At 38.5% G+C, this 27,012-nt stretch overlaps 1 protein-coding gene across 2 annotated transcripts; it reads left to right on the top strand.

The window, feature by feature from the left end:
- The first annotated feature begins 777 nt into the window (after nt 1-777).
- Nucleotides 778-25,658, top strand: LOC107786766 (putative manganese-transporting ATPase PDR2). Of its 2 annotated transcripts, XM_075238419.1 has the most exons (21): nt 778-1,303; nt 2,717-2,806; nt 3,312-3,514; nt 4,460-4,532; nt 4,642-4,814; nt 4,930-5,101; nt 5,969-6,073; nt 6,185-6,295; nt 6,414-6,500; nt 6,668-6,850; nt 12,249-12,299; nt 12,381-12,506; nt 13,383-13,462; nt 14,492-14,600; nt 17,572-17,700; nt 19,495-19,560; nt 19,666-19,737; nt 22,099-22,250; nt 22,795-22,906; nt 22,996-23,112; nt 24,188-25,658. In XM_075238419.1, exons 1-21 carry the CDS (start codon nt 1,055-1,057, stop codon nt 25,259-25,261), a joined length of 3,534 nt encoding a protein of 1,177 aa, XP_075094520.1. In that variant the 5' UTR covers nt 778-1,054; the 3' UTR covers nt 25,262-25,658. The 2 variants fall into 2 exon arrangements, with proteins under 2 accessions (XP_075094520.1, XP_075094521.1); XM_075238420.1 differs by lacking the exon at nt 4,460-4,532 and having other exon boundaries at nt 935-1,303; nt 3,312-3,555; nt 4,625-4,814.
- The last annotated feature ends 1,354 nt before the right edge of the window (nt 25,659-27,012 follow it).

Genomic DNA, 27,012 nt, shown 5'->3' with positions numbered 1-27,012 from the left:
TAGTCTTGATATTATTAGACAAATGGTAGTAGATGCTCATGACTGGTGACACCCCAATGTCGGACTTTTCTTTTCCGCACTTTTGTTTTGATTTGTACTCCTTTACGAATGATCTTTTTAAAATTTTAAATAGCATTGAAATTATCTTTGAAATAAAAATATCGGTTTGTTTTGGAAATGAGTCGGTTTGCCTAGTTCCACGATAGACGCCATCACGACAGGGGTTAGTTTGGGCCGTGACACTTTGAATTAACTAATTAACAAGAATCAATTTAATATTTTTCATATTCATCATATAAGTAATATTATTTTCAAATTGACAACTGTGTTAGGCATTCCCAAATTCCGTGGTTCTAGAACGGTCGCTCAACTGTCATGTTCGGCTTGATTATATGATTTTTATACAAATATGAGCTTATGTGCAGATTTTAATTCTTTACCGCTTTCATTGTTATTTATTATTATTATTATTATTATTATTATTATTATTATTATTATTATTATTACAGGGAATTGCAACTGTTATTTTACAAATGACAACTCCCCCTATGTTCTATATTAAATTATTTGCTGTAAAAAATATTAGTCATTTAGACTTTACATTTTTCCTTATTAATTTTTTATATGAGCATAACACCAACCTTTTCATTCCCAAAAATGATAGAGAAATTATTATTTTTTTAATCTTATTTGACAAATTTGTGTCGATAATAATATTTATATATCTTTTAGATAATCCGAAAAATGCTTATAAGCTAGTTATAAAGTTAGCCAAACAGCCTCTTACTTTTTGACATCCCTGCCGTGGCAAAATCTAATAAGATCTCTCCGCTTCCTTTCCAAGATTCCAACTCCTCGTTTTCCCTTTCTCCTTTTCTATTAAATTTATATAAGTATATAAAGTATCTTCGGTCGATGAAACCCCTCTCTTTCTGCCCAATCCGATTTTAACAGATCGGAGATTTTCAAGTGTATGTTAAGATCTTACGAAACGCTAAGACGGCTGACGGCGACGGCGCATTCGAGGAGAGCAGAGTCCAGGGAGAACTGAGAGATGACGCGATTCCAAGTGGGCGGGAAAGTGGTGGAGAGTGTGGATTTGCTGAAGAAGAGACACTGGTCTTGGCGTTTCGATGTTTGGCCCTTCTTTATTCTCTACGGCGTTTGGCTCCTAACTATAGTACCTAGTTTAGACATTGCCGATGGCTTCATAGTTCTTGGTGCCCTTGTTGCCTTTCATGTTCTCGTCTTCCTCTTCACTGTTTGGTCCGTTGATTTCAAGCGCTTTGTTCACTATTCCAAGGTATTGTTAGTATTTATTTACTTGTTACTACTTCAATTCGTGGCACACTCCTCTGTGGGACTGTGGGAATGTTTATGGTACTGAGTTAAAGTAAAATTAAGTATCTTTAAGCAAAAACAAAACTAATTATGGGGAAAAGTCTAATTTTGATCATGTTGTTGAAGTTAGAAGTGAGAAATTGGGAACAATTTTGACTATCTCCACTTTTTACTATTTTGTTTTATCGCCAGATTTGCCACGACCTTTTTCTACTACATTGGGCTTAGCGAATTAGTGCAACACTTTGGCGGGCTGAACTTGAAATAGGTGGGAATCAACTTCAGCTAGAATATTTAAAAATATTCTAGTTGATTGTTTAACAAGTATACCTATTAAGGATGAAACTTGACCTAAATACAAAATGACATTACAAGTTAAGCCTGCATAGGAGACTGAAGTATGGAACAATTTAAGCCTGCATATGTAATTACATCTATGTGTGTGGCCTAGACGTGGGGTCCACACATTACTTTGGTTTCCAACTGACGGTTCCATCTCTATGCATCACTTAAAGTGGAACTGCCTTTCTCCTCCAGCCACTTTGTATTGAAAAAAAGAGCTGAAGCTGAATTAGGGACATGCACAATTCAATAGTGCCTTTTGTTCTTATGTTTTCAGTCAGATATCTCATTGATGGTAAGAATTATGTCAAAGTAAGAGTCCGTAGTCACTCATGTGTTTGCTTAAATTTTTCTTCACTTGATTACCAACTTTTGTCAATTTTATCCTTGTGGGAGGGGGATCGGTAGCTTGTGTCTTAAGTAAAATATCTCCCCATTTATGAAATTCAGAATATGAATTTGTTACTTATGGTTATACTTATTCATGCCGTCCTACTTGTTAAGAATTCTGAAATGAGATTTGAGATGGCCTATGCAGTCCCTTCTCTATGAACAGATTTTTCTTTTTAATAGATAGTGCATTTGTTTGTTGCTTCGACACCAAATTTAGGAGCCCTATTTCGTCAATTGGAATCCTGACAGCTAGTTTTATGGTTTACATTATATGTAGTGTTAGTGATTTGTAATTGTGCTACTCAAGGGGGCCTCACAAGGTAGGGGTAAGGCCTGCGTACACACTAACCTCCCCAGACCCCACGGTGTGGGATAATACTGGGTATGATGTTGTTGTTGTTGTTTTTGCTACTCAAGGGGGCTAGACTTCTTGACTTCACCAGTTCTCTTTGTTAATTCTTTGGGTACACTAAGAGCGACAAGGATTTTGAATTTGTACTCTTGGGTGATACTGGCTGAGCTACAAGGCTTGTGGAACAGTAGTGTGCTATTTGGTTATTGCATATCATGATTCCCCAGAGATGAGTTGCAGAGAGTTCGGTGAAAATATGAACCTAATTTTATCCTTTTTTCTGGACAGGTGGATGACATACATCAAGCAGATTCTTGTAAAGTCACTCCAGCTAAGTTCTCTGGAAGTAAAGAAGTCGTGCCTCTTCACTTTCGAAAGGTGCATATGCCGTATCCTTTTTTTCCTTGTTTTTTGGAGAGGGTTTGTTAGATGTATTCTTTGTATTTTTTTCTTATTTTGGTAGCTTTATCTTGACTAATTGGACTATGACTTGCCAAGTAATGAAAAAAAGGTAGAAAGAGTTTGAACCGCCAGGCTCAAACTCTATCAGATTGTGTTTTTCTTTTGATAAAGAAGTGAACCCTATATAACATGTTAGCTTTTATCGCCTCCTTTACCTTTTGCTTTCTTTACGGCTGTGATGGTGGCGTACTCCATTTCCGACTTATGAAAGGAGATATTTTCTTTGTTGCAAGATCCTAATCAGCCTGCTCTTGTAGGGTGGTGATCCATTGAAAAATCTAGTATTCTCAAGCTCTGTACTGCTTCAAAGTTTTGAAGCTTCAAACTGTTTTTCCTGTTCTCAGTCAAAGAGGAAAAAGAAAAAAGAAAGACTCTTTATTTTATCTCCTCATTGTGTCAAACTGTTCCTCTGTGTATGCAGTTGGCTGGTTCCTCGTCCTCTGAGGATCTGGAGGAGATTTATTTTGATTTTAGGAAGCAACGGTACATCTATTCAAAGGAGAAAGGAACTTTCAGCAAACTTTCGTATCCTTCAAAAGAGACATTTGGATACTACCTTAAGAATACTGGCCATGGAACTGAAGCTAAAATTGTTGCTGCAACTGAGAAGTGGGGCCGGAACGTGTGAGTTTTCCCTCTTTTCTATGCCATTCCCCTGGCAGACCGTATGCTATCCTTTCTCGAGCATTCTTCACATATATCATTTATAGTATTTACAACAGCATTATGTGGTTCTCCTGCAATGCCCCTCTGGCCCCCCCCCCCCTCTTCCCCCGGCGCGCGTGCGAAGGAAAAAAAATATAAGGCAGGGAAAGAAAGAGGAAATACAGTGAAATAAAACATTAAAGAAACAGAGAACCCAGTTCTTCTAAAGCTTACAGAAAAACCATTATCCTCTCTGATTTGAAGTCTCTTTAACTGCTATTCATTATGTGGATGGTCCTACTCCAGGTCTTGCTTTAACCTGTGCTGCCATCTGCATAGGTCGATAATGGGTGCTGGTCATATTTTATGATGTTTGAACAATAAGTTTTACTTAGAATGGAAATCTTGCTTTTGTATTCTAATCTTATATTTGTTTGTTGAAATGTAAATATAAGAGTTTTTTCATAATTTATAGAAAAGAAATGCCTGATGCTGTAAATTTTATTTGGAGTCCTACACTAAGGCAGTAGACTCACAAACTCTTCAATACTGTCAGACCTCTCTATAACAGCCTCGCTTGTTCCAAATTTTTTTGGTTGTTATAGCGAAATGATGTTATAAAGAACATATATTATAACATAGCATGCAAATTGGTTCCAAAAGAAACTTGGCTTTTAGAGTGAATTGTTGTTATATAGCGATGCTGTTATAGAGAGGTCTGATTGTACTACAAATTGTAATAACTTTTTGGACAGAATTAAAAAATTATTTTAATTCTAATTGATCGCTTATCTTGTTTCCCTTCTTTTATTAGGTAAATGTAATCAAATTAATATTGTTCTTTATTTAGTTACCATTGCCAACTTGTTGATTTCTAATGCAAGTTCGATGAACTAATTGTGCTTTGCTTTCCTGACCTCGTAGGTTCGAATATCCTCAGCCAACATTTCAGAAATTAATGAAAGAGCAGGTCATGGAGCCTTTCTTTGTATTCCAGGTTTGTTCTGATTGAAATCATTTATCAGTTGATTGGTTTCCTACTGCAGTCACTGCCCTATGGTGTATTCTGCTTTCAATATGTTCTAATAGTGCTCATTACATGCCAGGTCTTTTGTGTGGGTTTATGGTGCTTAGATGAATACTGGTATTACAGTTTGTTCACTCTCTTTATGCTGTTTATGTTTGAGTCAACAATGGCTAAGAGCCGGTTGAAGACCCTGTCTGAATTAAGACGCGTAAGAGTTGACACCCAGACCTTGATGGTGTATCGCTGTGGAAAGTATGTCAACACAAGGATTGCTCCCTATAGTATATTGTTTTTCACATTTACTGCAATTCTTAAATCAATAGGTATGCATGTTCTTTGTCTGAGTGTTAAGAGATGTTCATGGTAGGTGGGTGAAACTCTCTGGCACTGAATTGTTACCTGGAGATGTTGTGTCTATCGGGCGTTCTGTTGGTCAAAATGGAGAAGACAAGTCCGTACCTGCTGACATGCTTTTGCTAGCTGGAACTGCTATTGTGAATGAAGCTATTTTGACAGGCGAATCTACTCCACAGTGGAAGGTAATCTTCCTGTTCTGTTCTCTGTTTGCTGTTTTTTTATCTACAAGTAAATAAAGCTGCGCTGGATCTATTTCTTTTTCTTAGACAAGATGCTGTTACTGTTATTGGTGACAAACTGCTCTTGCAGACGACATTCATCAATTTTCTCATATTTACTTTTCAAAGGATCAAAAGGGCATCTTTAGTAAAATTTTGTATTTCTTGTGTCATTGTTAAGGGACATTGACATTTCAATCAGATTTGGGTGTGATAATCATTCTTTGGATAAGTTGATTGTGAGGGACAATGCCACCTTTATACCCGTTTTCCCAGTCTATTGGGAAAATGACTTGTAGATTTCGGCTGAACTTGCTTTGCCTCCACGTTTGCACATTTTCAGCTTCCATTGTCTAATTGATGTAGCGATCCTTCTCTCAGAGTTCAATGCTTTTCGTGTCAGCTAGAAATCGACGCTAGGACCGCCCCTAGTGCTTAGTTCAAGTGGCAACAGTTTGAGGGACTTGTGACATGGGTCACATGTTTGAGCCCTATGCAATGCGACCTAAGCCTGGGTATTTAACTGTAGAAGGGTAGAAGCCGGGGCCAATTATCCCCGAGTTCGGAGGCTGCGGTTGGTCCTAAGGGTTGGCCTCAGACGCATTTCTCGGTCACAAAAAAGGAGGAGGAATTGATGCTAGGAGCAGCTATTGCTGCACAGGGCCCTTTTCAAATTATGAGCTTTCAGTTATTGAATTTAAGGGGGTGGGGATGGCAGAATGATTGGTGTCTTAGTTCGTCAAGCAACATGCGGCACTCATGCTTCTAAGCCTTTCTTATATGCTGGGTGTATAACTTTTAGTTGTAATTGTTCCCTCTTTATTCGTACAGGTTTCAATCATGGCTAGAGGAACAGGGGAGACATTGTCTGCTAGGCGAGATAAAGCCCACGTACTTTTCGGTGGAACCAAAATTTTGCAGCATACGGCCGATAAGGTTGTCAATGGTCGATAACTCTTTTTTCGTAATGTTTAGTTGCTTCTAGAATTAATCTATTTATTATATCCTTTTCCTTTTTTGTCTTCCTTTGGTCGTCATCATGAGTAGACCTATCCAATGAAGACCCCTGATGGTGGATGCTTGGCTGTTGTTCTACGAACTGGGTTTGAAACAAGTCAAGGCAAACTTATGCGGACTATTTTATTTTCAACGGAGAGGGTAAATGCTGTTCTACAATCTGCTTCCCAGGATTAGCAATATTTTTTGGTGTTTTCTACAAGATGGTGCTGTCACTGGATTTTCAAAGTACCATGATATCTATATTACTTTTTTGTAGGTTACTGCTAACAGCTGGGAAAGTGGGCTTTTTATTCTTTTCTTAGTCGTATTTGCATTAATAGCAGCCGGCTATGTTCTTAAAAAGGTACTGTCTTGATTCTGTGTTTCCTCATTTATCTGTCTCTTTGAAATCACTGTGGAAAGTAACTCAATGGTCTGCAATAACTGACCATGCTTCTAGAGTGGAACGAAATTGTGTTGTGGAATTCTAATTTATTTTCCTTCTTCTTTTTGGCATGTGCTCTCTTACAGGGGCTCGAGGACCCAACAAGAAGTAAATACAAACTGTTTCTGAGTTGTTCATTGATAATTACTTCTGTTATCCCTCCCGAGCTGCCAATGGAGTTATCAATAGCTGTTAATACATCTTTAATTGCTCTAGCACGACGAGGGATATTCTGTACAGAACCTTTTCGGATTCCATTTGCTGGGAAGGTGAGTTTTGCTGTCTAACGGTATTCATAGTTGATAGTTTTTCTCTGTTTGAAATTCTTAACCTTTTGGGCAGGGAGTAATTTGAGGGTCTTATCGGGTTGCACGCTTTCTCTCCTCTATTTTTTTCTTCATGTTTTGGGCAGGAGTTGGTGGTTCTGTGTTTCATCAACATAATGCAAATCCAGAGAAACACCTGCTTTTAGATTGTACTCTGTGAGAAAGCAGGAGAGAAAATATGTTATTGATATTGGATGATAAATACAATACAAGAGGTCCCTATTTATAACTATACACTACAAGGAGATATTACTCCTCTTCCAATGCGGGACAAGACTACACTATACATATCTGTAAACTAACACTCCCCTTCAAGCCGGTGCATACACATCATATGTACCGACCTTGTTACACATGTAGCTAATACGAGAACCAGTAAGAGACTTAGTGAAAATATCTGCTAGTTGATCATTCGACTTTACAAACTTTGTAACAATATCTCCTGAAAGTATTTTTTCTCTGACAAAGTGACAGTCGATCTCAATGTGTTTAGTCCTCTCATGGAACGCCGGATTTGACGCAATATGAAGAGCAGCTTGGTCATCACACACTAGTTCCATCTTGCTGATTTCTCTGAACTTTAACTCCTTGAGCAACTGCTTGACCCAAACTAACTCACACGTCGCCATAGCCATGACCCGATATTCGGCTTCGGCGCTAGATCGAGCAACTACATTCTGTTTCTTGCTCTTCTACGAGACCAAGTTACCTCCTACTAGAACACAATATTCAGACGTAGAACGTCTATCAAAAGGTGATCCTGCCCAATCAACATCTGTGTACCCGACAATCTGCTCGTGGCCTCGATCCTCGAATAGTTATCTTTTGCCTGGAGCTGACTTTATATACCGAAAAATGCGAACAACTGCATCCCAGTGACTATCACAGGGAGAATCCATAAACTGACTTACAACACTCACCGGAAAAGAAATGTCAGGTCTAGTCACTGTGAGGTAATTCAATTTGCCAACCAACCTCCTATATCTCGTAGGGTCTTTAAGAGGCTCCCCCTGTCGAGGCAGAAACTTAGCATTCGGATCCATAGGAGAGTCAATAGGTCTGCAACCCATCATTCCAGTCTCCTTAAGAATGTCTAAGGCATACTTCTGCTGTGAAATAACAATGCCTGAGCTAGACTGAGCGGCCTCAATACCTAAAAAATACTTCAATCTGCCCAGATCCTTAGTCTGGAAGTACTGAAAGAGATGTTGCTTCAGATTATTAATACCATCTTGATCATTGCCAATAATAACAATATTATTAACATAAACCACTAGATAAATACACAGATTAGGAGCAGAATGCCGATAAAACACAGAGTGATCAGCCTCACTACGAGTCATGCCGAACTCCTGAATAATTGTGCTGAACTTACCAAACCAAGCTCGAGGGGACTGTTTCAAACCATATAGTGACCTGCGCAATCTGCACACACAACCATTAAACTCCCCATGAGCAACAAAACCAGTTGGTTGCTCCATATAAACTTCTTCCTCAAGATTACCGTGGAGAAAAGTATTCTTAATGTCTAACTGATAAAGAGGCCAATGACGTACAACAACCATGGACAAAAAGAGACGAACAGATGCTACTTTAGCCACGGGAGAGAAAGTATCACTATAATCAAGCCCAAAAATCTGAGTATATCCTTTTATAACAAGACGAGCCTTAAGCCGATCAACCTGACCATCCGGGCCGACTTTGACTGCATAAACCCAACAACAACCAACAATAGACTTACCTGCAGGAAGAGGAACAAGCTCCCAAGTGCCATTCGCATGTAAAGCAGACATCTCGTCAATCATAGCATGTCGCCATCCTGGATGAGATAATACCTCACCTGTAGACTTAGGGATAGAAACAGTGGACAAAAAAGATATAAAAGCATAATGAGGTGACGACAGACGATGATAACTTAAACTGACATAGTGGGGATTAGGATTAAGTTATCGTACACCTTTGCGGAGTGCAATTGGTTGACTAAGAGGAGACAAGTCCGCAGTAGGTGCAGAATCTGATGCGGTGGACGACAATGATAAGTCAAAAGTGGTGGAGCTGCAGAAGGTTGAACTGGATTATGTGGAGGAACTGGAGCTATAGGTGGTGGAGCTACAACTGGAGCTGTAGGTGGTGGAACTGGAGCTATAGGTGGTGGAGCTGGAGTGACTGAATCTCCAAAAGATGAAACTGGTAGTACCTAAGAAATATCTAAGTGATGACCTGAACCTGTGAAGTATTATTGGGTTTCAAAGAAGGTAACATCAACGGACATAAGGTACCGCTGGAGGTCAGGAGAGTAGCATCGATACCCCTTTTGTGTTCTCGAGAAACCCAGAAATACGCACTTAAGAGCACGAGGAGCTAACTTATCTGTTCCTGGAGTAAGGTTATGGACAAAACAAGTGCTTCCAAAGATACGGGGTGGAAGAGAGAACAAAGGTAACTGGGGAAATATGACAGAGAATGGAACTTGGTTCTGGATAGCTGAAGATGACATACAATTAATAAGATAGCAAGATGTAAGAACTGCAGCTCTCCAAAAACGCAACGGAGCATGAGATCGTATGAGTAGGGTACGAGCAGTTTCAATAAGATGTCTATTCTTTCTTTCAGCTACCCCATTTTGTTGAGATGTATACAGACAAGATGTTTGATGAATAATCCCATGAGATTTCATAAACTGCTGAAATAGGGAAGACAAATACTCTCGGGCATTATCACTACGAAATGTGCGAATAGAATCCCCAAATTGATTTTGAATTTCAGCGTGGAAGGTCTAGAAAATAGAAAACAGCTCAGATCGATTTTTTATCAAAAATATCCAAGTGCATCTGGAATAATCATCAATGAAACTGACAAAGTAGCGGAATCCCAAGGTGGAACTGACCCGACTAGGACCCCAAACATCTGAATGGACTAAAGTAAAAGGTGACTCTGCTAGATTATCAAGATGCTGAGGGAAATGGGAGCGAGTATGCTTACCGAGTTGACATGACTCACACTCTAGAGCTGGCAAGTGAGATAAACCAGATACCATTTTCTGAAGTTTTGACAACACCGACGCTGGAAACACCGTAGCTCGTCGGAATCTACCGTAGCTGACGGAAAAATTCAAAGTGGTCGAAATGAAACAAAACCAGTGAGGGTAGGATCAGAATTACCAGGCGATCCTACTGTTCGGAACTTTTTCAAAATCTGGCCAGAACAGTGCTCACGCGCCGGCGCATGGGTCAGATCTCGCCAGAAAATTTTTTCTTTTCCAAGCGCGTGAGGGCGTGTGGACGTGTGTTTTCTGGTGGGGTTGATTGGAGTTTGGTCGCCGGAGCCTGAAGAGTCTTGTGGTGGTGTTGGTTTTTGCACAACACCAACAGAAAGTGATTTGCTTACGGACAACCTTCTAAGTCGCCGGAAAATTACATGGCGAAGAGGTCTGTTTTCCCGGAAGTAGCTGGAATGATGCACAACGACGGGTTTCTCACTAATGCTCTGATACCATGTGAGAAAGCACGGGAGAAAATATGTTATTGATATTGGATGATAAATACAATACAAGAGGTCCCTATTTATAGCTATACACTACAAGGAGATATTACTCCTCTTCCAATGTGGGACAAGACTACACTATACATATCTGTAAACTAACATACTCATTTGACTTGCTTAGGGGGTACTGCAAGACCAACCTTTACAAGAGAAAAATTAAGGGTGGATTTTTTGCCTGGTCATAAAAAAGATACAGCAACAACAAACCCAGTGCAATCCCACATGTGGGGTCTGGGGAAGGTAATGTGTACGCAGACCTTACCCCTACCTTATGAAGGAAGAGAGGCTAAAGAAATAAATAAAAGTTAAGGATGGGTTCTAAGGTCCCTAGTGGGTTGGATAATATCATGACCTGTGTTATTAAAAGACATCACTTCATTGGTAAAGCCATGCGCTTCAACTAGTGACGCATAAAGTGATTCCAATGAGAAATGGTTTGATTCTTTGAATCTCAACTTTGAGTGGTTGGATTAGTATCGACATTATTGCATATTGGATGTTCAAATAATTATTCTAATTGAACTTGATTATTAAAATACTAAATATGTGTATATATATGTGTGTGTGTGCGCGCGCGCGCGCGCATGCGAATTGGTACTTTTAATTTTCCGCCTCATTGAGAAGAAACGTGCTGTTCACTTCTTGCTTTTTCCTTCAAGCCCCATGGATTTTGTTTTTCTTTTTTTTCCGCTTTTCTCTTCTAAAAACACCGATCATGACAACATTCCGGCGTGTAAAGAAAATAGACCTTAGGCATAATTCCAAAATCTTGCTCATGAGGTGAGGATTACCTAAGACCATAAAAAATAAGAGCCAACCTATCCCCTCAGCTAATGTGAGACATTCTAACACCTCTGGAGCATGGATACCAAGAACAGTGGTGAATCTGGCGCTATTTTTGGTTTAACCAATGTTGGGCATGCTATATTGTCCAAGCTCCAGATTTCCAACTCTAGGCGTGGAGGGGAGTGTTAGAATGTCCCACATTAGTTGAAGGAATATGGACTATTGTCTTCTTATATGGTCTTGGGCAGTTCTCACCTATGAACTAGCTCTTGCAGTTAACTTAGGTCGAAGGTTCATTTCCACTCACATGGTATCAGAGCCAAATGTGGTAAGCCCATATTTCATAACTGTTTTCTCTCTACATGCTATATTGCTTTTGGCTTCTCTCTATCAACTTACATGGTCAAGCGCTCTGGGCTTCTCTCATCTTTCTCAATTCGTCCCATCGAGCCACTAATTTTGCTCCAGGTCCTCTTCTTAGCTTGTTGAGTCGTGTCTCTCTCTCACACACAACTCCAGGCCCAATCCTCAGCCTATTGAGCTGCACTCTTGCTTCAGGCACAATCTTCAGTCCGTTGTCGCTCTCCCTCTCTCTCTCTCTCTCTCTATATATATATATATATATATATATACATCAGGTGAACTCTTCAATCTTCTAGAAAAAGACATAAAATATAAAAGGTCTACAATCCACGCATAAACTCTAGAACTAGGTTACACTTGTGAGAGGTTGTTAGAGAATGTCTTGTCCCTCATTGGTTGGGCAAGGATTTCCAGAGATTTATAATGTACTAGGCTGCTCCACCCCTCAGATTCTTTCTCATCATGCTTTCCTTGTCTTACATGAGATTCCGGCATTGGCCACAAGTTTGTGTTTTAAGCATTTTGAAATCCACTAGTAGCATTTTGATTGTTCAGTGTATGTTTTTTTTTCAATACTTTGTTTGGATTAAAGACTCTAATTTTCTTCTGTGTTTTGGTTTTTACTCGTTCATTTTTTCTCTCTGTGCAGGTTGATATTTGTTGTTTCGATAAGACTGGAACCTTAACATCCGATGACATGGTATGGCAGTCATATATTCTTCTGTGCTACCTTAGTTGCTGAGCCCTTTGAATTTGATTTCTTTGATTTTCCAATTTTCAGGAGTTCTCAGGGGTTGGTGGATTGACTGACAGTGAGGACTTAGAAAAAGAAATGACTAAAGTTCCAACTCGTACGCAGGAAATTCTTGCTTCTTGCCATTCTTTGGTTTTTGTGGACAATAAGCTGGTAACTAATTTTGCTTCATAGTTTTGTCCCTGAACCTATACTATATTATTTGGTCTACCAAAGTAAGAACGACGTCGATTTTGTTTCTTCACTACTTCTTCCTTTTGGTTGGTGAAGAGGGGTAGGCCACTGGTGTCTAACCTACATGTGTCACATATGTTTGCTTATGTTGTATGTCATTTGCTTTGATATAATAGTCACTGAGATAACACTTTTTGTTTTGACCTCTTTCATGTATTTTATATTAGCCATTTGATGAGGTTTTCTCTATTCAATTATTGATTTTCTTAAAAAGTGGGTATAAAACTTAGAATTTTTCTCAGGGAAATAATATTTTGTAACGACATTGACTGTGGTGTTCAGATATAATAAGGTTTTGTTTACCTATTAAAAAGAAGAAATAATTGAATCCTGTTTTTTCTTTTGTTTTTGATATACAATATTCACTACTGTATATGATTTGCATCCCCCATAGTTTAGTGTAATTTTGTCAGAAGGAAGGAAAAAGTGAAATAAATCTTTCATTTGCTTGGTGCTGGGTTGTTACTGCTTTCTTTTTGCTTCTCCACTACCATATATCTTTTTCAAAACTGCTTTGATTTTGCTTTCGTTGAGCCAAGGGTCTATCGGAAACAACCTCTCTACCTTCACAAGGCTTGGTGCTGGGGTTTTATTTGGTGTTTATATGCCCTCAATATTAGCATTAGAAACATCCTCACTTTGATGACCATTGCTGTTGCGTTGGCCACTTGTTGCTTTTATTGTTGCAGCACCATATAAGCAAACGACCTTATTTGTTGCTGGAACTGTGGGTTTAAGCTTTATCATTGAGACTTTTACGCCTTTCTCTGTTACCAACGTCCTTTTTCCTTGTAGGTGGGTGATCCTCTTGAGAAGGCCGCCCTTAAAGGGATTGATTGGGGATATAAATCAGATGAAAAAGCCATGCCAAAAAAGTAAGCTTTGCCCGGATGTCATTTTCTTACTGCTATTAAAAGAGAGTAGTTCTGGCCTCAAATGTCTACTGTTGATCCTTGTTGCCGCAGTTATTCCTTTCTTTGCTTGTCCATTTTTGCCCATGTATTATATTTTGATTTTCCAAGTTAAGAGTTCTTATGTAAAGGGATAAACAATTACGCAAGTCTATAAGTTAATATTTGACTTATTTTGGTAGAAGAAGGTGAATGAGTTTGAAGAATTTTTCTTATTGTTTTAATTTTCCATGACGAAATATATAGTCGGAGAATCCAACTTCCATTGCCTGGTAGTTTTTAATACACTACCTCTATTAGTTCCACATTATTCTTTTGTTTTCACAATTCTGAGGTAACCGTAACCTTTCCAAAAAGTAAATGGTCTCCGTTTCTGTATTGGAACCAAATCAACTCAAAAGTTTATATTCGTCAAATCATTGACAATGATACTAGCTCCAATGCATTTCACCTTTGTTTGTGATATTGAAGACTTCATTTGTTATGTTAATGTTAGAATCAGTTTAGCTGGATTGATAACTCCTTAGGACCATAAGCTGTTGTGCTCATGCATTTCACCTTTTTTTTTTTTTTTTTTTGATTTCTTTGACTGATGGTCATGAGCATAATAATTTGATTGCCACCATGCCTCACCATCCTTATTTGCACAAAGCCAAGTGTCTTTCTTGGATTCAATGTCATGTTTTTCACTCTTTATTCATCTAACGCTGTTTGAATAATGTGGAGAAAGAATCTTGATAAAAATGGCTTAATAGAAAATTATAGTTTGCTTATTTACGTATAACAACACCAACAACAACGACCCAGTGAAATCCCACTAGCTTGCTTATTACGTATGTGCAGCGAATTTGATTTTTTTTAGATTTCATTCCTCCTTGGACTTCGTTTAAAATAAAAACAGTTGTCCATCTTTTATTTATTTAAAAAATAAACAGTTGTCAATCTTGTTCTTGTTAACATTTGTTTTCCCCCTCTTAATACTGGACACTGCAGGGGTGGAGGTGATGCTGTTCAGATTGTGCAGCGACATCATTTTGCATCTCACTTGAAAAGAATGGCTGTAGTTGTTCGTGTTCAGGAGCAATTTTTTGCTTTTGTCAAGGTTTGATGCCTAGGTCCTTATCTAGCTAGCTTTGTATGGTTGAATGAGGTCAAGCGTATAGCAGATAAGATTTAGAAGTACTTCTGGTATAGTCAAATTCGTAAAATGCTTGTTTCTTAGTATTCTTTTTTGATAACATTACACATTTGTTTATACTTTATACTGCTCATTACTTATTTCAGTCCATGAAAAGAGATGATTCCTCTAAAACCATTTTGGTGTATAACTGGCTGGCTTCTTCATTGGTAAATAAGGAGTGGATACTTTACTTTTTTTGATGAAGTAAAGTAGTTTCATTCAAAAAACGTAAGATGCAGCAAAAAATCACAAGAAGTAAAGATAAACATCTGCTCCTATATAACATATTACACTAGAACTAGAGAGCAGATGCAGTCCAAAAATTGTTCATAGCTAAAAACAGGGGCCTTACTAAGCCAGCTGAAAAGGCTCAACAAACACTTAGCTTTAAGAGCATGATTAGGAGTTGAGAAACCATCAAAACATCTTTGATTTCTTTAATTCCAAATGGACCAAAAAATACAAGCAGGCACCATAATCCAGACATTCTTGATGGACTTCCCAACTCTCCTAGAGCACCAGCTCTGATAGGCATCCTTCACACTGTAAGGCATGACCCAGGCAAGACCAAAGCTGGAGAGGAACATATTCCATATGTCTGCTGCAACTGCACAATGAACAAGAAGGTGGCTGACACTCTCTAATTTCATCTGGCACATGTAACACCTATTCACAGTCGGAATGCATCTCCTAGATAGATATGGGTTAAGCATGCTTCATAGAGGGCAGTCCAACAATAGCACTTCACCTTGGGAGGTAATGTAGTCTTCCGGATGAGTTTCCATGGCCATTTATCAATTAAGTCTTTGTTTGAGCATAGCTGGTAGTAGCCTTCCCTTACAGTATATACGCCTTCTTTTGAACTTCCCCAATATCAGTTTGTCCCTCTCTTGAGGATTGACCACCACCCCTGCCAATGTAGCAAGTAATTCCTGAAGCTCTTCTGCCTCCCAATCTTGTATATTCCTTCTGAGCTGAGGAAGCCATGTGTTATCCTGCCTACTGGCTGCTTATCTGTGAGCTTGTCTTTTTAAACTCTCAGGACATGTTTTTATCAAATGTCCCTCCTCTCTGTCTGCCCGTGCTTGTGTGCAGACTTAGCTGAATGTACGAGGGGCATCTCTCCGAGTTGATGTAGTAAATATGTGGTCTTCTTGAATACAACTTATTGCAGATATATGCCTGAAATAGTTATAGATATCTTTGCTTAGCCCTTATGATGGTTCATCATATGTTGTTCAAGGATTAAGAGGATGAAAAAGATGATTATGTGCGCTGTTTGGGGCTGGAAGACTCTGGCCAAATCTGATGAGTAGGAGAAACGGATAAGATAAACTATTGGAATTGTATTACTCAATCTGAAGAAAGTCTATTTCTTTTGGGAGGTTCTGTATTAACTGAAGCCCCATTGATGAGAAGCTAATTATGCTATTTATAGACTCTCAAACCTATGAACAGATACCGGAAAGTATCCTGCTCTCTGCTTGGTTAACTCTCTGGCAGTTTAGACCCAACCCCTACCACCATGATAGATGAATCTTCGAGTTCTCTTGTCGAGAGATTGTTGTTTTGGGATGGATTTTCTTAGTAACTGTTTTGTTTTTTGGTAAAGCAATTTCCTTTGAAACTTAGGCCTGCATTATTTGACGAAGGGAAGGGGAAATTGATCCAAAAGATTGAGAGAAGAACAATGATAGTTGCCCAACAGAAGACAAATAGTGGATTAAAACGATGAAAGCTTGCACTGGTTTGAGCTTATCAAACGAAAGAGGAACTTAGTCAGCAAAATCATGATAGAGACATATTCTTTGGTGAATTTGCATTATCCTTGGACTAGCATAGGAGGATCTGGCAAACTGTCGAAGATGAAAAAACATCATAATTAGAACTAGAGATCAAACATTTCTCAGAAATTCAGCATATGGGGGGGGGGGGGCAGGCAATTTCCTCAGCTATTGCTTGTACTGAGGAAATTTTACACCTAGTTATGTATGGATTAAGTTGTTGGGGTTACTTTACATCTATAGTTGGAGAACAGACATTAGGAGAAAATGAACTATACTGAAAATGCTCATTGGAGGGTTGGCATTTATTGCTTTTAGTAAACTAAGATTGATTGGTGAACAACCGATTTGATGAAGCAAGAGAACAAATGGCTGAGATTGGGGTGAGTTGGGTCAGTTGGTCCAAGTGGAGGCATTAAATTCTTCGTGTACTACATGAGCTGTTTAATAGGGAAGGAACCGTAGAAGGATGCCCTTTGACTTGTTGTTCTTGATGACGATGATATGGTAAAACTTTTTGTAAGTTTGTTCTTCTTGTCAATTGATAAAGAAAGTTCGATGTTTCTGTCAAAAGTATTTTCTGGTGATGGTTGAATTGTTGTTGGAAGCTCTTTGGTTCAGTTGAAGAGTACCGTGTGCGCATAGTTCTCTGACACGTCCTTATGATTTAGTGTGTTTTGCATCACATGAGGATGCAGATTGATGTGCCGGTGCATTTACAGGATATATATATATATCCTTTATTCACCTTTCATTGAGCCGAGGGTCTATCGGAAACAACCTCTCTACCGTCACAAGGTAGAGATAAGGTCTGCGTACACACTACCATCCCCAGATTCCACTTGTGGGATTATACTGGGTTTTTTGTTGTTTTTGTTGTTATTGTTGTTGTTGTTGTATATCTTTTTGTTTCTTAGCAACTCTTTTTGTGTTTGTTGGTTGGCCTGATTATTTTTAAGCTAAAGTATATGTGTTTGCGAACAGTTCTGTCCTCAAATACAAATTATTTTGCTTCACTCAAGCACATTTTTTGGTTTCCATTGTACATTTAATTGTTTAATTTCCTACTTGCTATGAAATCAGTTTCATTTCTTACTAAATATTTCCAGGGTGCACCAGAGACAATTCAGGAAAGACTCATTGATGTCCCACCATCCTACGTGCCAACCTACAAGAAATACACCCGTCAAGGATCACGTGTATTGGCTCTGGCTTTCAAGTCTCTGCCAGACATGACAGTAAGAACCCCTCCATGGGCAAATATTTTCTCTAAGATGTCTCCTAGTGCTGTGCAAGCCATATTTGTTTCCTACTGTCATTCAATGAGGATGGCTCTATTTGTTTAGGAACTGAGTTGAGGGAGCAGGAATGACTCTATTTGTTTAGTAACACATATATATGGCAGAGGGAGCGGGGATGGTTTTATTTGTTTAGTATCACATATATGGCAAAAAGTTCATTCATGGGTATGAAGCACGGGTACTAGATTTTATACTATGATTTGGTCCCAAGTATGATATTCAATATATGGCAGGGATATGCTTGGGATACGGTACCTGTACAGTATCTAAAAGTGCATCATTAACTAGAGGAATAGTTAATTTCCCTGTTTCATGTACTTTACACTATCTAGTCTAGCATAATACAATACGCAAAAGAGCAAAATCATAAAAAATCTTTTTGAACTTTGTAGGTAGTTGTCAATACATTATTGACCCAAAAATGTCAGGAAACATCACAAGAATTATCTAAAAGTGCATCATTTTTTTTTTATTTTTCTGTATACGAGCATCCTTATTTTGGGATACAAGTTTCTGGAAATTGGATGTGTTAGAGGTCTCGAATTGGATATGTTTGGGGGTTAAATTCAATTTTTGGAAAGGAGATGTGCTTATTTTTATTTAATAAAATTTACTTACATTTGATTAAGTTGGGACTCGTTGCTGTGATCCTATTATCTAATGCTTTTAGATAATATCTTCTATTGTTCAATTATGAGGTTAGGTGTGACATCACTTCGTATTTATAAGTTTTGAAGTTTGTAGAATTATCGAATGTGTTATATGTCTTGTTTTTGTTCCCAAAGATAGCGGTTCTATTTAACATATAATGAACACAAACTTTCTTAGATATATTTATCGTGCCCAAGTTCAAAATTTTTCCCCCAGTTCTTAAAAATATTCTATTGCTGTATTCCACACACCAAATAGCTATCATTTTTTGTTTGTCTGAGATACTGTTAAGACTCAGGTTCTATGTGATTAAATATTCTTTCAGGGGCCACTTTAAAATGTACTGGATATGCTTAGCTGTATTATTTCTAAACTGAAGCCTTGTGTTCCTGAAATGTATCTAATTATCTGAATGTGGGGTCAAAATGTTTTATTATACTTCCGTAAAGTTTCAAGGATTAGCAAAATCTGCTTATAAATTATAGTTACCAAGGGTCCCTGCAGCAATCTGGTTGTGTATTTGGAAAAAAAGGAACAGAAGATATTTGAGTTGTAAATCAGAATTAGTTGAAGATGCTGAATCCTTGTACAGTTCATAGAAAATCTGCTTAGATGGACTGGGTAGACATTCTTTTGCAACTGTTGGATGTAATCACAGCACTTTCTTAGTGCTATTTTATTCATCAATGATACTTTCTTAAAAAAATATTGTACTTACCAAGGAAAAAAGATAACAACAAATTACATTTGAATAGTAATGTAGATACATGTCTGAGAATTGGATATTTCAATTATCTAACTGGATGATGCACCAAATCATAGTTACTGATGTTGCTCCGATTTTGTTGAGCTGTGAATGTTCTTCACAGTCTCTCTCTCTCTCTCTCTCTCTCTCTCTCTCTCTCTCTCTCTCTCTCTCTCTCTCTCTCTCTCTCTCTCTCTCTTTCTCTCCTTTTTCGGAGCAAACGATTTTTTCCTGTCGGTTGTTTGCTTTTTACATGGTATCCAGTTTTCAATCCTTATTTTTTCTATTTCTTTTCCAATTTTTTTGAAGTTTTCTCGATTTTCAATTTGGTGAAGGTTAGTGAAGCCAGAAGCCTGGAGAGAGATATGGTGGAAAGTGGGCTTACTTTTGCTGGTTTTGCGGTAAAGCTCAATTTTCCTTGTGTTATAATGGATCTGATGTTCACACCAGGAAAATTGTACTTAGCCTCTTGAACATGTTTGGTATTACTTCGTGATGATATGTAGGTGTTCAATTGCCCCATCAGAGGAGACTCGGCCACTGTCTTGACTGAATTAAAACAATCATCTCATGACTTGGTAGGTGTGGTTTGGTTTATTTTTTCATTTACTTGCTTTGTTTCTTGTGTTCTCAGCCACTTACTGTTTGTAGGCGTTAACCAATTGCGTAAAGCTTCATGAAACTTATCAGAAACTAAAATTGCAGAAATTATATTCATGGTCTTTGTTTTCCTAGTCAGGCAATTTGTCTTTGGCACATTATGTTTTGAAGTCTCTCAAGGTGCCACTTCTTAGAAGTTTTCTTAGGCAGGGAATCAGTTACAAAGAGCTAGAGGGACATAATATTCTCATGACGTGACTCTTTGAATAGAAACACCTAATTTGGCTTGTTCAAGCCTGTACTTCCGAGAATGATAGCCATCTTCCTTTTAATGAAACCTTTTCGTGGCAACTTTGACAATCTAAGTGCGATAATGTGCCAGATGTCATATAACAGCCTTCTGAGCCATCAATTGAAGTGGTTTTAGAATATTTTGGAAATTAATTTCCTTCCAGGACAGCAAGGTTGAGAGAACACACAATATTAGCTCCCTGTCTTCCATGTAGGTATTTTAGATTAAATGATTAAATGTAGAGGCTCCTTTGGTCTTTATTTATTCATCTTAAATTGTTTCTTATCCTATTCTAGCTGAATTCTTAACACCAAATCAGCCCCTATGTTTCATAAATTCAACTACATCCCTCGACTACTCATCTTAAAAGAAACATCCTTAAGCTTTTTTTGATAATTAAAAACAAACATCCTTAAAAATATCAAACATAACAACTTTTGTCCAAAGCTAATGCCCCCTAGAAAACCCTATACCTCCCCATGTTTCATCATAAACTTCCCAGAGTATATGCAGCACTAATCTCATTTTCTTCTCTTCTACTTTGGCTATAGACAGATACATCCCTCCCCCCCCCCCCCCCCCCCAAAAAAAAAAAAAAAGGGAAGGAAAAAACAACAGGAATATGTTTCCATAAGCAAGTATAGACTTCGTTGAAGTTGGGTAGAACTGAATGTCCTCAAGTGGCTTCATGACTCTTGTTCTCTTGCTGATAGCCATTTTTGAAAATGCAGAAATTGATACGTCTTTCTTCCCTGCAAAATCTGGAAGGTTCTCCTTGTACCTATTTCTTCAGAGAGTGAAGGAACTACATTTCTTAAAAAATTCCTGATTCTAACTTTAAATGGTTTTTGAGATGGCAGCAATTCTAGCCTTTAATGAAACAAAGGGGTAAACAATCAAATCGTTGCGGATTGTAAATATAACCAAAATACTATTTTCACACTTCGAAATCCAAACTTTCCAATAAGTGAGCATCTAATGACGAGGAATAAATAGTGGGGAATGTCACAATTGAAGGAAGAGCTGCGGTTCTCCTTGGGATGGTAGTATTATGGGAGAACAATGCGTTTGGTGCCGTGAAACAGTCCAAGGAGACATGCAGTAAGCTTCGCGCTTTCTCTGGAAGATCTTCTCTCTGTTCTCCATCCCCAATATTCTGGTGCCAGTTGCTAGGAATTCACTTTTGATGTAACAGGAACAGGTGCTTGGTTTTTTGACAGATGTTGGGTTAGGATGAAAGTTGTTTAGTTTAGAAAGTTTAAGGACGTCTTTTTGTTAACATGAGTATTTAAGAGGCTCTTTATAGTCATAGCAAGAAGTTTAAGGACGTCTTTTTGTTAACATGAGTATTTAAGTGGCGCTTTATAGTCATAGCAAGATAAGGGGTTTGTTATGTTATTTGTCAATTCATACTAAAATAAGTAGGTTCAATGTTGTGGTTTAATTATGATTTGTACTTGAGTAAAGAATGAGGCAAAACTCAGATATTACTCTCTTTGGTCGATTTTATATAATGTCGTTTGAATGAACATAGTTTAATGTTAATTTGATTTAAGTATTATATTAGTGATAGTGGAAGAAATTTTTAAATGGTTTAAAAATTAGTTTGATAGAGAAATCATCACATCAAATTATAAATTAGAATAACTCAATAAGGTGAATTCTTAAAAGTTGTTAAAGTTGTTTTAAAATGCAAAAAATTTAATATCTTGAAATGTCCCAAAAAGGAAAGAGTGTCATATAATTAGGGAAAGTGGGAGTCTCATTGTGTATCAATGGGATATATAAACACAAAAACTATCAGCAAATGAAGATCGTGTATCACAAGAACATCCCACGTTAAAAAAATATCAACCATGATGCAGATGTCTCAAGTAGCTCATATTGAATAGAGTTGTTCATAAAAAAGTCAAAGCTCTCGAATAAGGTTCGAAGTATTGCGAAAGACACATAACAGACATTAGACTATACAATTTGATGTTTATTTAGATATGTGGTCTTATCACTTTCATGCTTCAAGTACTCATCTATAACCTTGGTTTGATAGGTCATGATTACTGGTGATCAAGCTTTGACAGCTTGCCACGTGGCTCAACAAGTACACATTATCTCAAAACCAGCACTGATTCTGGGACGTACAAAAAACAAACAAGGATATGACTGGGTTTCTCCTGATGAGACAGAGATAGTCAGCTACAGGTAGAAAACGACTGTTTGATGCAGTATTGCACTCTGCTTTTATACAGTTTAACCTGTAATTTATATTTGTTGAAGATTTTGCCGGTTAGAGCCGTCCACAATTGCTTTATATTCTTTGTTGCCGTACTAACAAGATTGGAAATCTGCATTATTGATCTCAAACATTATTTTGCGTTTCCTTCTATTGAAGAAATAGCTTAAAAAAAAAGAAAAAAAATAACAAAATGGATTTGCCAGAGTAGTAAATATATTGAGTTATATTCTTCATGTAAATGGATTTAACTTTTTACTCTGAAATTGTAAAGATTTTTTACACAATCTTTGTAGTCTAACCATTTATAGCAGGTAAGTTACTATTTTGACCACATTACTAATTCATGTTTACCTTATAGGTGACCTGATTGTATTTTTTTACCCGTCTGTGCTTAGTACTAAATTCTACATAGATTAAGATGAGTTACTGAGGTTTTCTGTGCCATAAACAAAACATTGCTCAATCATATTCTTTTTCAGCTTTTCATAATCTTGTCATATAAATTTGTAGTGAGAATGAAGTTGAAGCTTTATCAGAAGCTTACGATCTCTGTATTGGAGGCGAGTGCATTGAGATGTTGCAGCAGACATCTGCTGTCCCCAAAGTTGTTCCTTATGTGAAGGTTGGAAATATGTGATTGATCGCTCTCTAAAACACACACACTCTCTCTTTCTCTCTCTCGCATCCTGACAAAGGTATCACTTTACCCAGGTATTTGCAAGAGTTGCCCCTGAGCAAAAAGAACTTATATTAACCACCTTTAAGTCAGTGGGAAGGATGACGTTGATGTGTGGTGATGGGACTAATGATGTTGGAGCTCTAAAGCAGGTATTACATCGTTTTTACTTTAATAAATTTGTTTTTGTTTTCAAATGGGTTGACACGAGTGGGTTGCTCTAGTGGTGAGCACCCTCCACTTCCAACCAAGAGGTTGTGAGTTCGAGTCACCCCAAGAGCAAGGTGGGGAGTTCTTGGAGGGAGGGAGCCGAGGGTCTATCGGAAATAACCTCTCTACCCCAGGGTAGGGGTAAGGTCTGCGTACAAACTACCCTTCCCAGACCCCACTAGTGGGATTATACTGGGTTGTTGTTGTTGTTTTCAAATGGGTGCAGTAACCTGTGGAAATTCTGTTAGACTCTTCAGAAAATGAAAAATTTAAACATATTGGAGGCTACTTTAGCACCTTGATCCATGGCAGGAAAAGAGCCCCATTTATCTTATGCTTAGGTACAAGCTGGTATGGTGTTGGTAATTATCCTTTAGGTGTGCATCCAAGTTTTTCAGCAAGTTTTGTGTATCTTGAAAGATCCACATGGAGTACCCATACTTAATGTAACACTTGTTTGACATGAGCACATCTAGAAAAATGAAGTGTTCGTCTGCCCATGTTATAAAAGGTGTGATCTGCCATAGCCTAGCTACTTCGTGATACATAAATAAAAGATTGATCATGTGTAGTTTATAAGTGCATTTGCTGTTAATTCCTTTGTAATGATGGTATTTTGTGTGAGCAGGTACTGTCTATGGTCTGAGCTCTCCTCTCTGCCCCTCTTTTCCCCTCACTTTCTGTCCCTTGCATCTCATCTGAAGGGGTTTAACTAGAAATCTTCACTGTCCGACTTAAGCTATACTAGGAAGGAGATGCTGTTTACTGCACTTTTTTTAGGCATTGCTTCTTGCCTGCTTTGTGGTTTTGCTGTACTGTATTATGCTTCTTCCGTCAATCTTCACTGTCCCAACATAAGTTATACTAAGAAGGAGATGCAGTTTATTGCACTTTTTTTAAGCATTGCTGTTTGGCCTGCTTTATGGTTTTTCTTTATTGCAATATCCTTCTTCCTCCTTTTTTTTGTGTGAATACTTTTTCCGATATTTTGAGACTCGTGGGATTTGCTTCTTTCAGGCACATGTGGGAGTAGCTCTTCTTAATGCAATACCTCCCCCTAAGAAAGAAAAATCATCTGATGGATCGTCTAAGAATGATACTACAAAACCTGCCAAGGCGAAGAAACTTAAACCTGCTACAGAAAATGGAGAAGGCACTTCAAAAAGTAGAGCTACCAGCAGCCAAGCCACTAATCGCCATCTTACACCTGCAGAGATGCAGAAGCAGAAGCTCAAGAAACTTATGGATGAGCTTAATGAGGGAGGAGGTGATGGTCAGGCACCAATTGTGAAACTTGGGGATGCCTCGATGGCATCGCCATTCACTGCAAAGCATGCTTCAGTGTGCCCTACCACTGACATCATCCGTCAAGGTCGTAGTACCCTAGTAACCACTCTGCAGATGTTTAAGATTCTTGGACTTAACTGCCTTGCTACTGCCTATGTCCTGAGTGTAATGTACTTAGATGGTGTCAAGTTAGGTGATGTTCAGGCTACAATCAGTGGGGTCTTCACAGCAGCCTTCTTTCTATTTATCTCACATGCTCGGCCCCTTCCAACCCTCTCAGCCGAACGACCTCATCCCAATATTTTCTGCGCCTATGTCTTGCTCTCCCTCCTGGGACAATTTGCTATCCATCTGCTTTTCTTAATTTCTTCTGTTAACGAGGCTAGCAAGTACATGCCTGATGAGTGCATTGAGCCAGACTCCAATTTTCATCCAAACCTTGTCAATACAGTTTCATACATGGTGGGGTTGATGCTACAGGTAGCAACCTTTGCTGTGAACTACATGGGCCACCCCTTCAACCAAAGCATACCCGAAAACAAGCCATTCTTATACGCCCTTTTGGCTGCTGTGGGCTTCTTCACAGCTATCACCTCTGATTTGTTTAGGGACTTAAATGACTGGTTGAAGTTAGTTCCTATGCCAAGAGGTTTGAGAGATAAGCTGCTGCTTTGGGCATTCCTGACATTTTTGGTCTGCTATGCCTGGGAGAAGTCATTGAGGTGGGCTTTCCCTGGTAAGATGCCTGCCTGGAAGCAAAGGCAACGTCGTCTTGCAGCAAATTTAGAAAAGAAGCGCAATTAGTTCTTAGTTGTATCAGTTTTGAACGACAGAGATTTGGATCCGGCTGGTGTTCAGCAACTTCATTTTATTGGCAATACAGCTATCACGGCCTGCTGGATGGTATATTATTGTACTGAAAGATCATGACTAAAATTTTGCTGGATTTTGTCATCTCCATTCATGAAGACCCCAAGGATAGGGGGCATACCGCAGCAGCTCACTTTTCCCCCCGTCTTTTTATACAAAAACTAGACAGAACTGTTGCTTTATTTATGGCTACTTCCAACAGAAAGGAAAACAGCTGAACTTCGTTTTTCTTCGATTGTACTAGTGTATTGGAATAGATACAACACATTCTGTCTCAAGACATTTTGTCAGGATCATAAAGAAATGTTACTATTTTTCTTTCTCAGGTCAATAATGCCGTCTCCTCTCATGTTGGCTCTCAAACGTTGAAACTGCTTACTAGATTAATGTTTAAAAATTGAGTCTCTAACAGAAGCGTTTAGGAACAGATGTTTGTTGTGTTTTCACTGAGGAGGCTTTAGCTGCCATCTTTTGCGTTGAAAAACGTTCGGTTAATTCAACATTTACAAGTTTATCTTATAAAAAATGCTGGTTTTGCGTAAAATACATTAGAAAATCATTTTGTCCAAGTAGGGTTGTGAATAATATGGGAAATACTGAATTACCGTACTAGTAGTTATAGTAATTTCAGATATTCGATTCGTATGAGTGCCCTCACTTCCTTTCCGAAACCGAAAATTTTGGTATATGGTATTCAGTATAGCGGTATTTGGTTTAAGTTTTTAAAATATATTGGTATTAGGTATGATATTTGATATTTAAAAAAATAATACCGAAATACCGATACCGTACCGATATATATATATATATATATATATATATATATATATATATATATATATATTAAATTAAACATTACATATATTATTGATTAACATGTAAGTTACACAATACTTCTTTTTGGTATTCATATTGAGGTTGGTAGTAAAGCTTATTGTCACAGGCCAACTTTTTTACGCTCGTCAGCGGCACCGAATAGTCCGTGCGGCGCCTGCAGTTCCCCTCGCTGCAGGCGAGCCTTTTTCCTTTCCCAGGTTTTCCAAGCACGATCCTGTGCCTATAGTGAAGCTTGCCTAGAAGGCCTTCTTCAGTTGTGCCGCCCGTATGATGTCTAGGTGCTTCAAGTATCCAATCGACACGGAGGTCTCAATCCATCACTTCGGCAGCCCGCGGGGCATACCCATTCCACATATCGAGCACCCGTTTGGTGCCCAACGCTAGCCCGAAGGCGTCGCACCGTCCTTAGAGTTCCCTAACTCGTATGGATACCTATGACACTCCTTTGAGTCGTCCAGGCAGGCCCTTGAGGTTCCCCCTCAAGGTCGCTCATTTGATACGGCTTGGTGGCAGCACGTATGGGGGAGGCAGGTTGAGCTTCAACACATATACCCTCCTTATATATGCTTAAAATTAAAAAGCTCAACTTTCGTGAGTAGCCAGGTCTACGTCAGAGAATCACAAGGATCTTTTCTCACCAGTTCCGAATGAAGTCACAACCCCAAAATGCGGGTTATGACATCCTCCCACACTCATTCTGTTATCGTCCTCGATGACACATCAAGGCCTACGATATCCCGGAGTCTGCCCCCTCAGGTATGTGCATTGCGGCTCCCTTAATCCTATGGGTTGGACTTCCTCGAAGTCCTGCTAAAAAGGAGTCGTGCCCCATGCACTTCTCCCCCAAG

Source organism: Nicotiana tabacum, chromosome 19 (assembly GCF_000715075.1).
Source record: "Nicotiana tabacum cultivar K326 chromosome 19, ASM71507v2, whole genome shotgun sequence".
In the NCBI taxonomy this organism is placed as follows: Eukaryota; Viridiplantae; Streptophyta; class Magnoliopsida; order Solanales; family Solanaceae; genus Nicotiana; species Nicotiana tabacum.
The sequence above is the reverse complement of the archived record's forward strand: the minus strand, read 5'-3'. Positions and strand labels throughout refer to the sequence as shown.

What these genes read in the sequence shown, in the direction of transcription:
- LOC107786766 (XM_075238419.1), top strand. Translation starts at nt 1,055, where the DNA reads ATGACGCGATTCCAAGTGGGCGGGAAAGTGGTGGAGAGTGTGGATTTG. An exon ending in AGCCTTTCTTTGTATTCCAG is followed by an intron (nt 4,533 to 4,641) that starts GTTTGTTCTGAT and finishes ATTACATGCCAG; the next exon opens with GTCTTTTGTGTGGGTTTATG. An exon ending in CCTTAACATCCGATGACATG is followed by an intron (nt 12,300 to 12,380) that starts GTATGGCAGTCA and finishes TCCAATTTTCAG; the next exon opens with GAGTTCTCAGGGGTTGGTGG.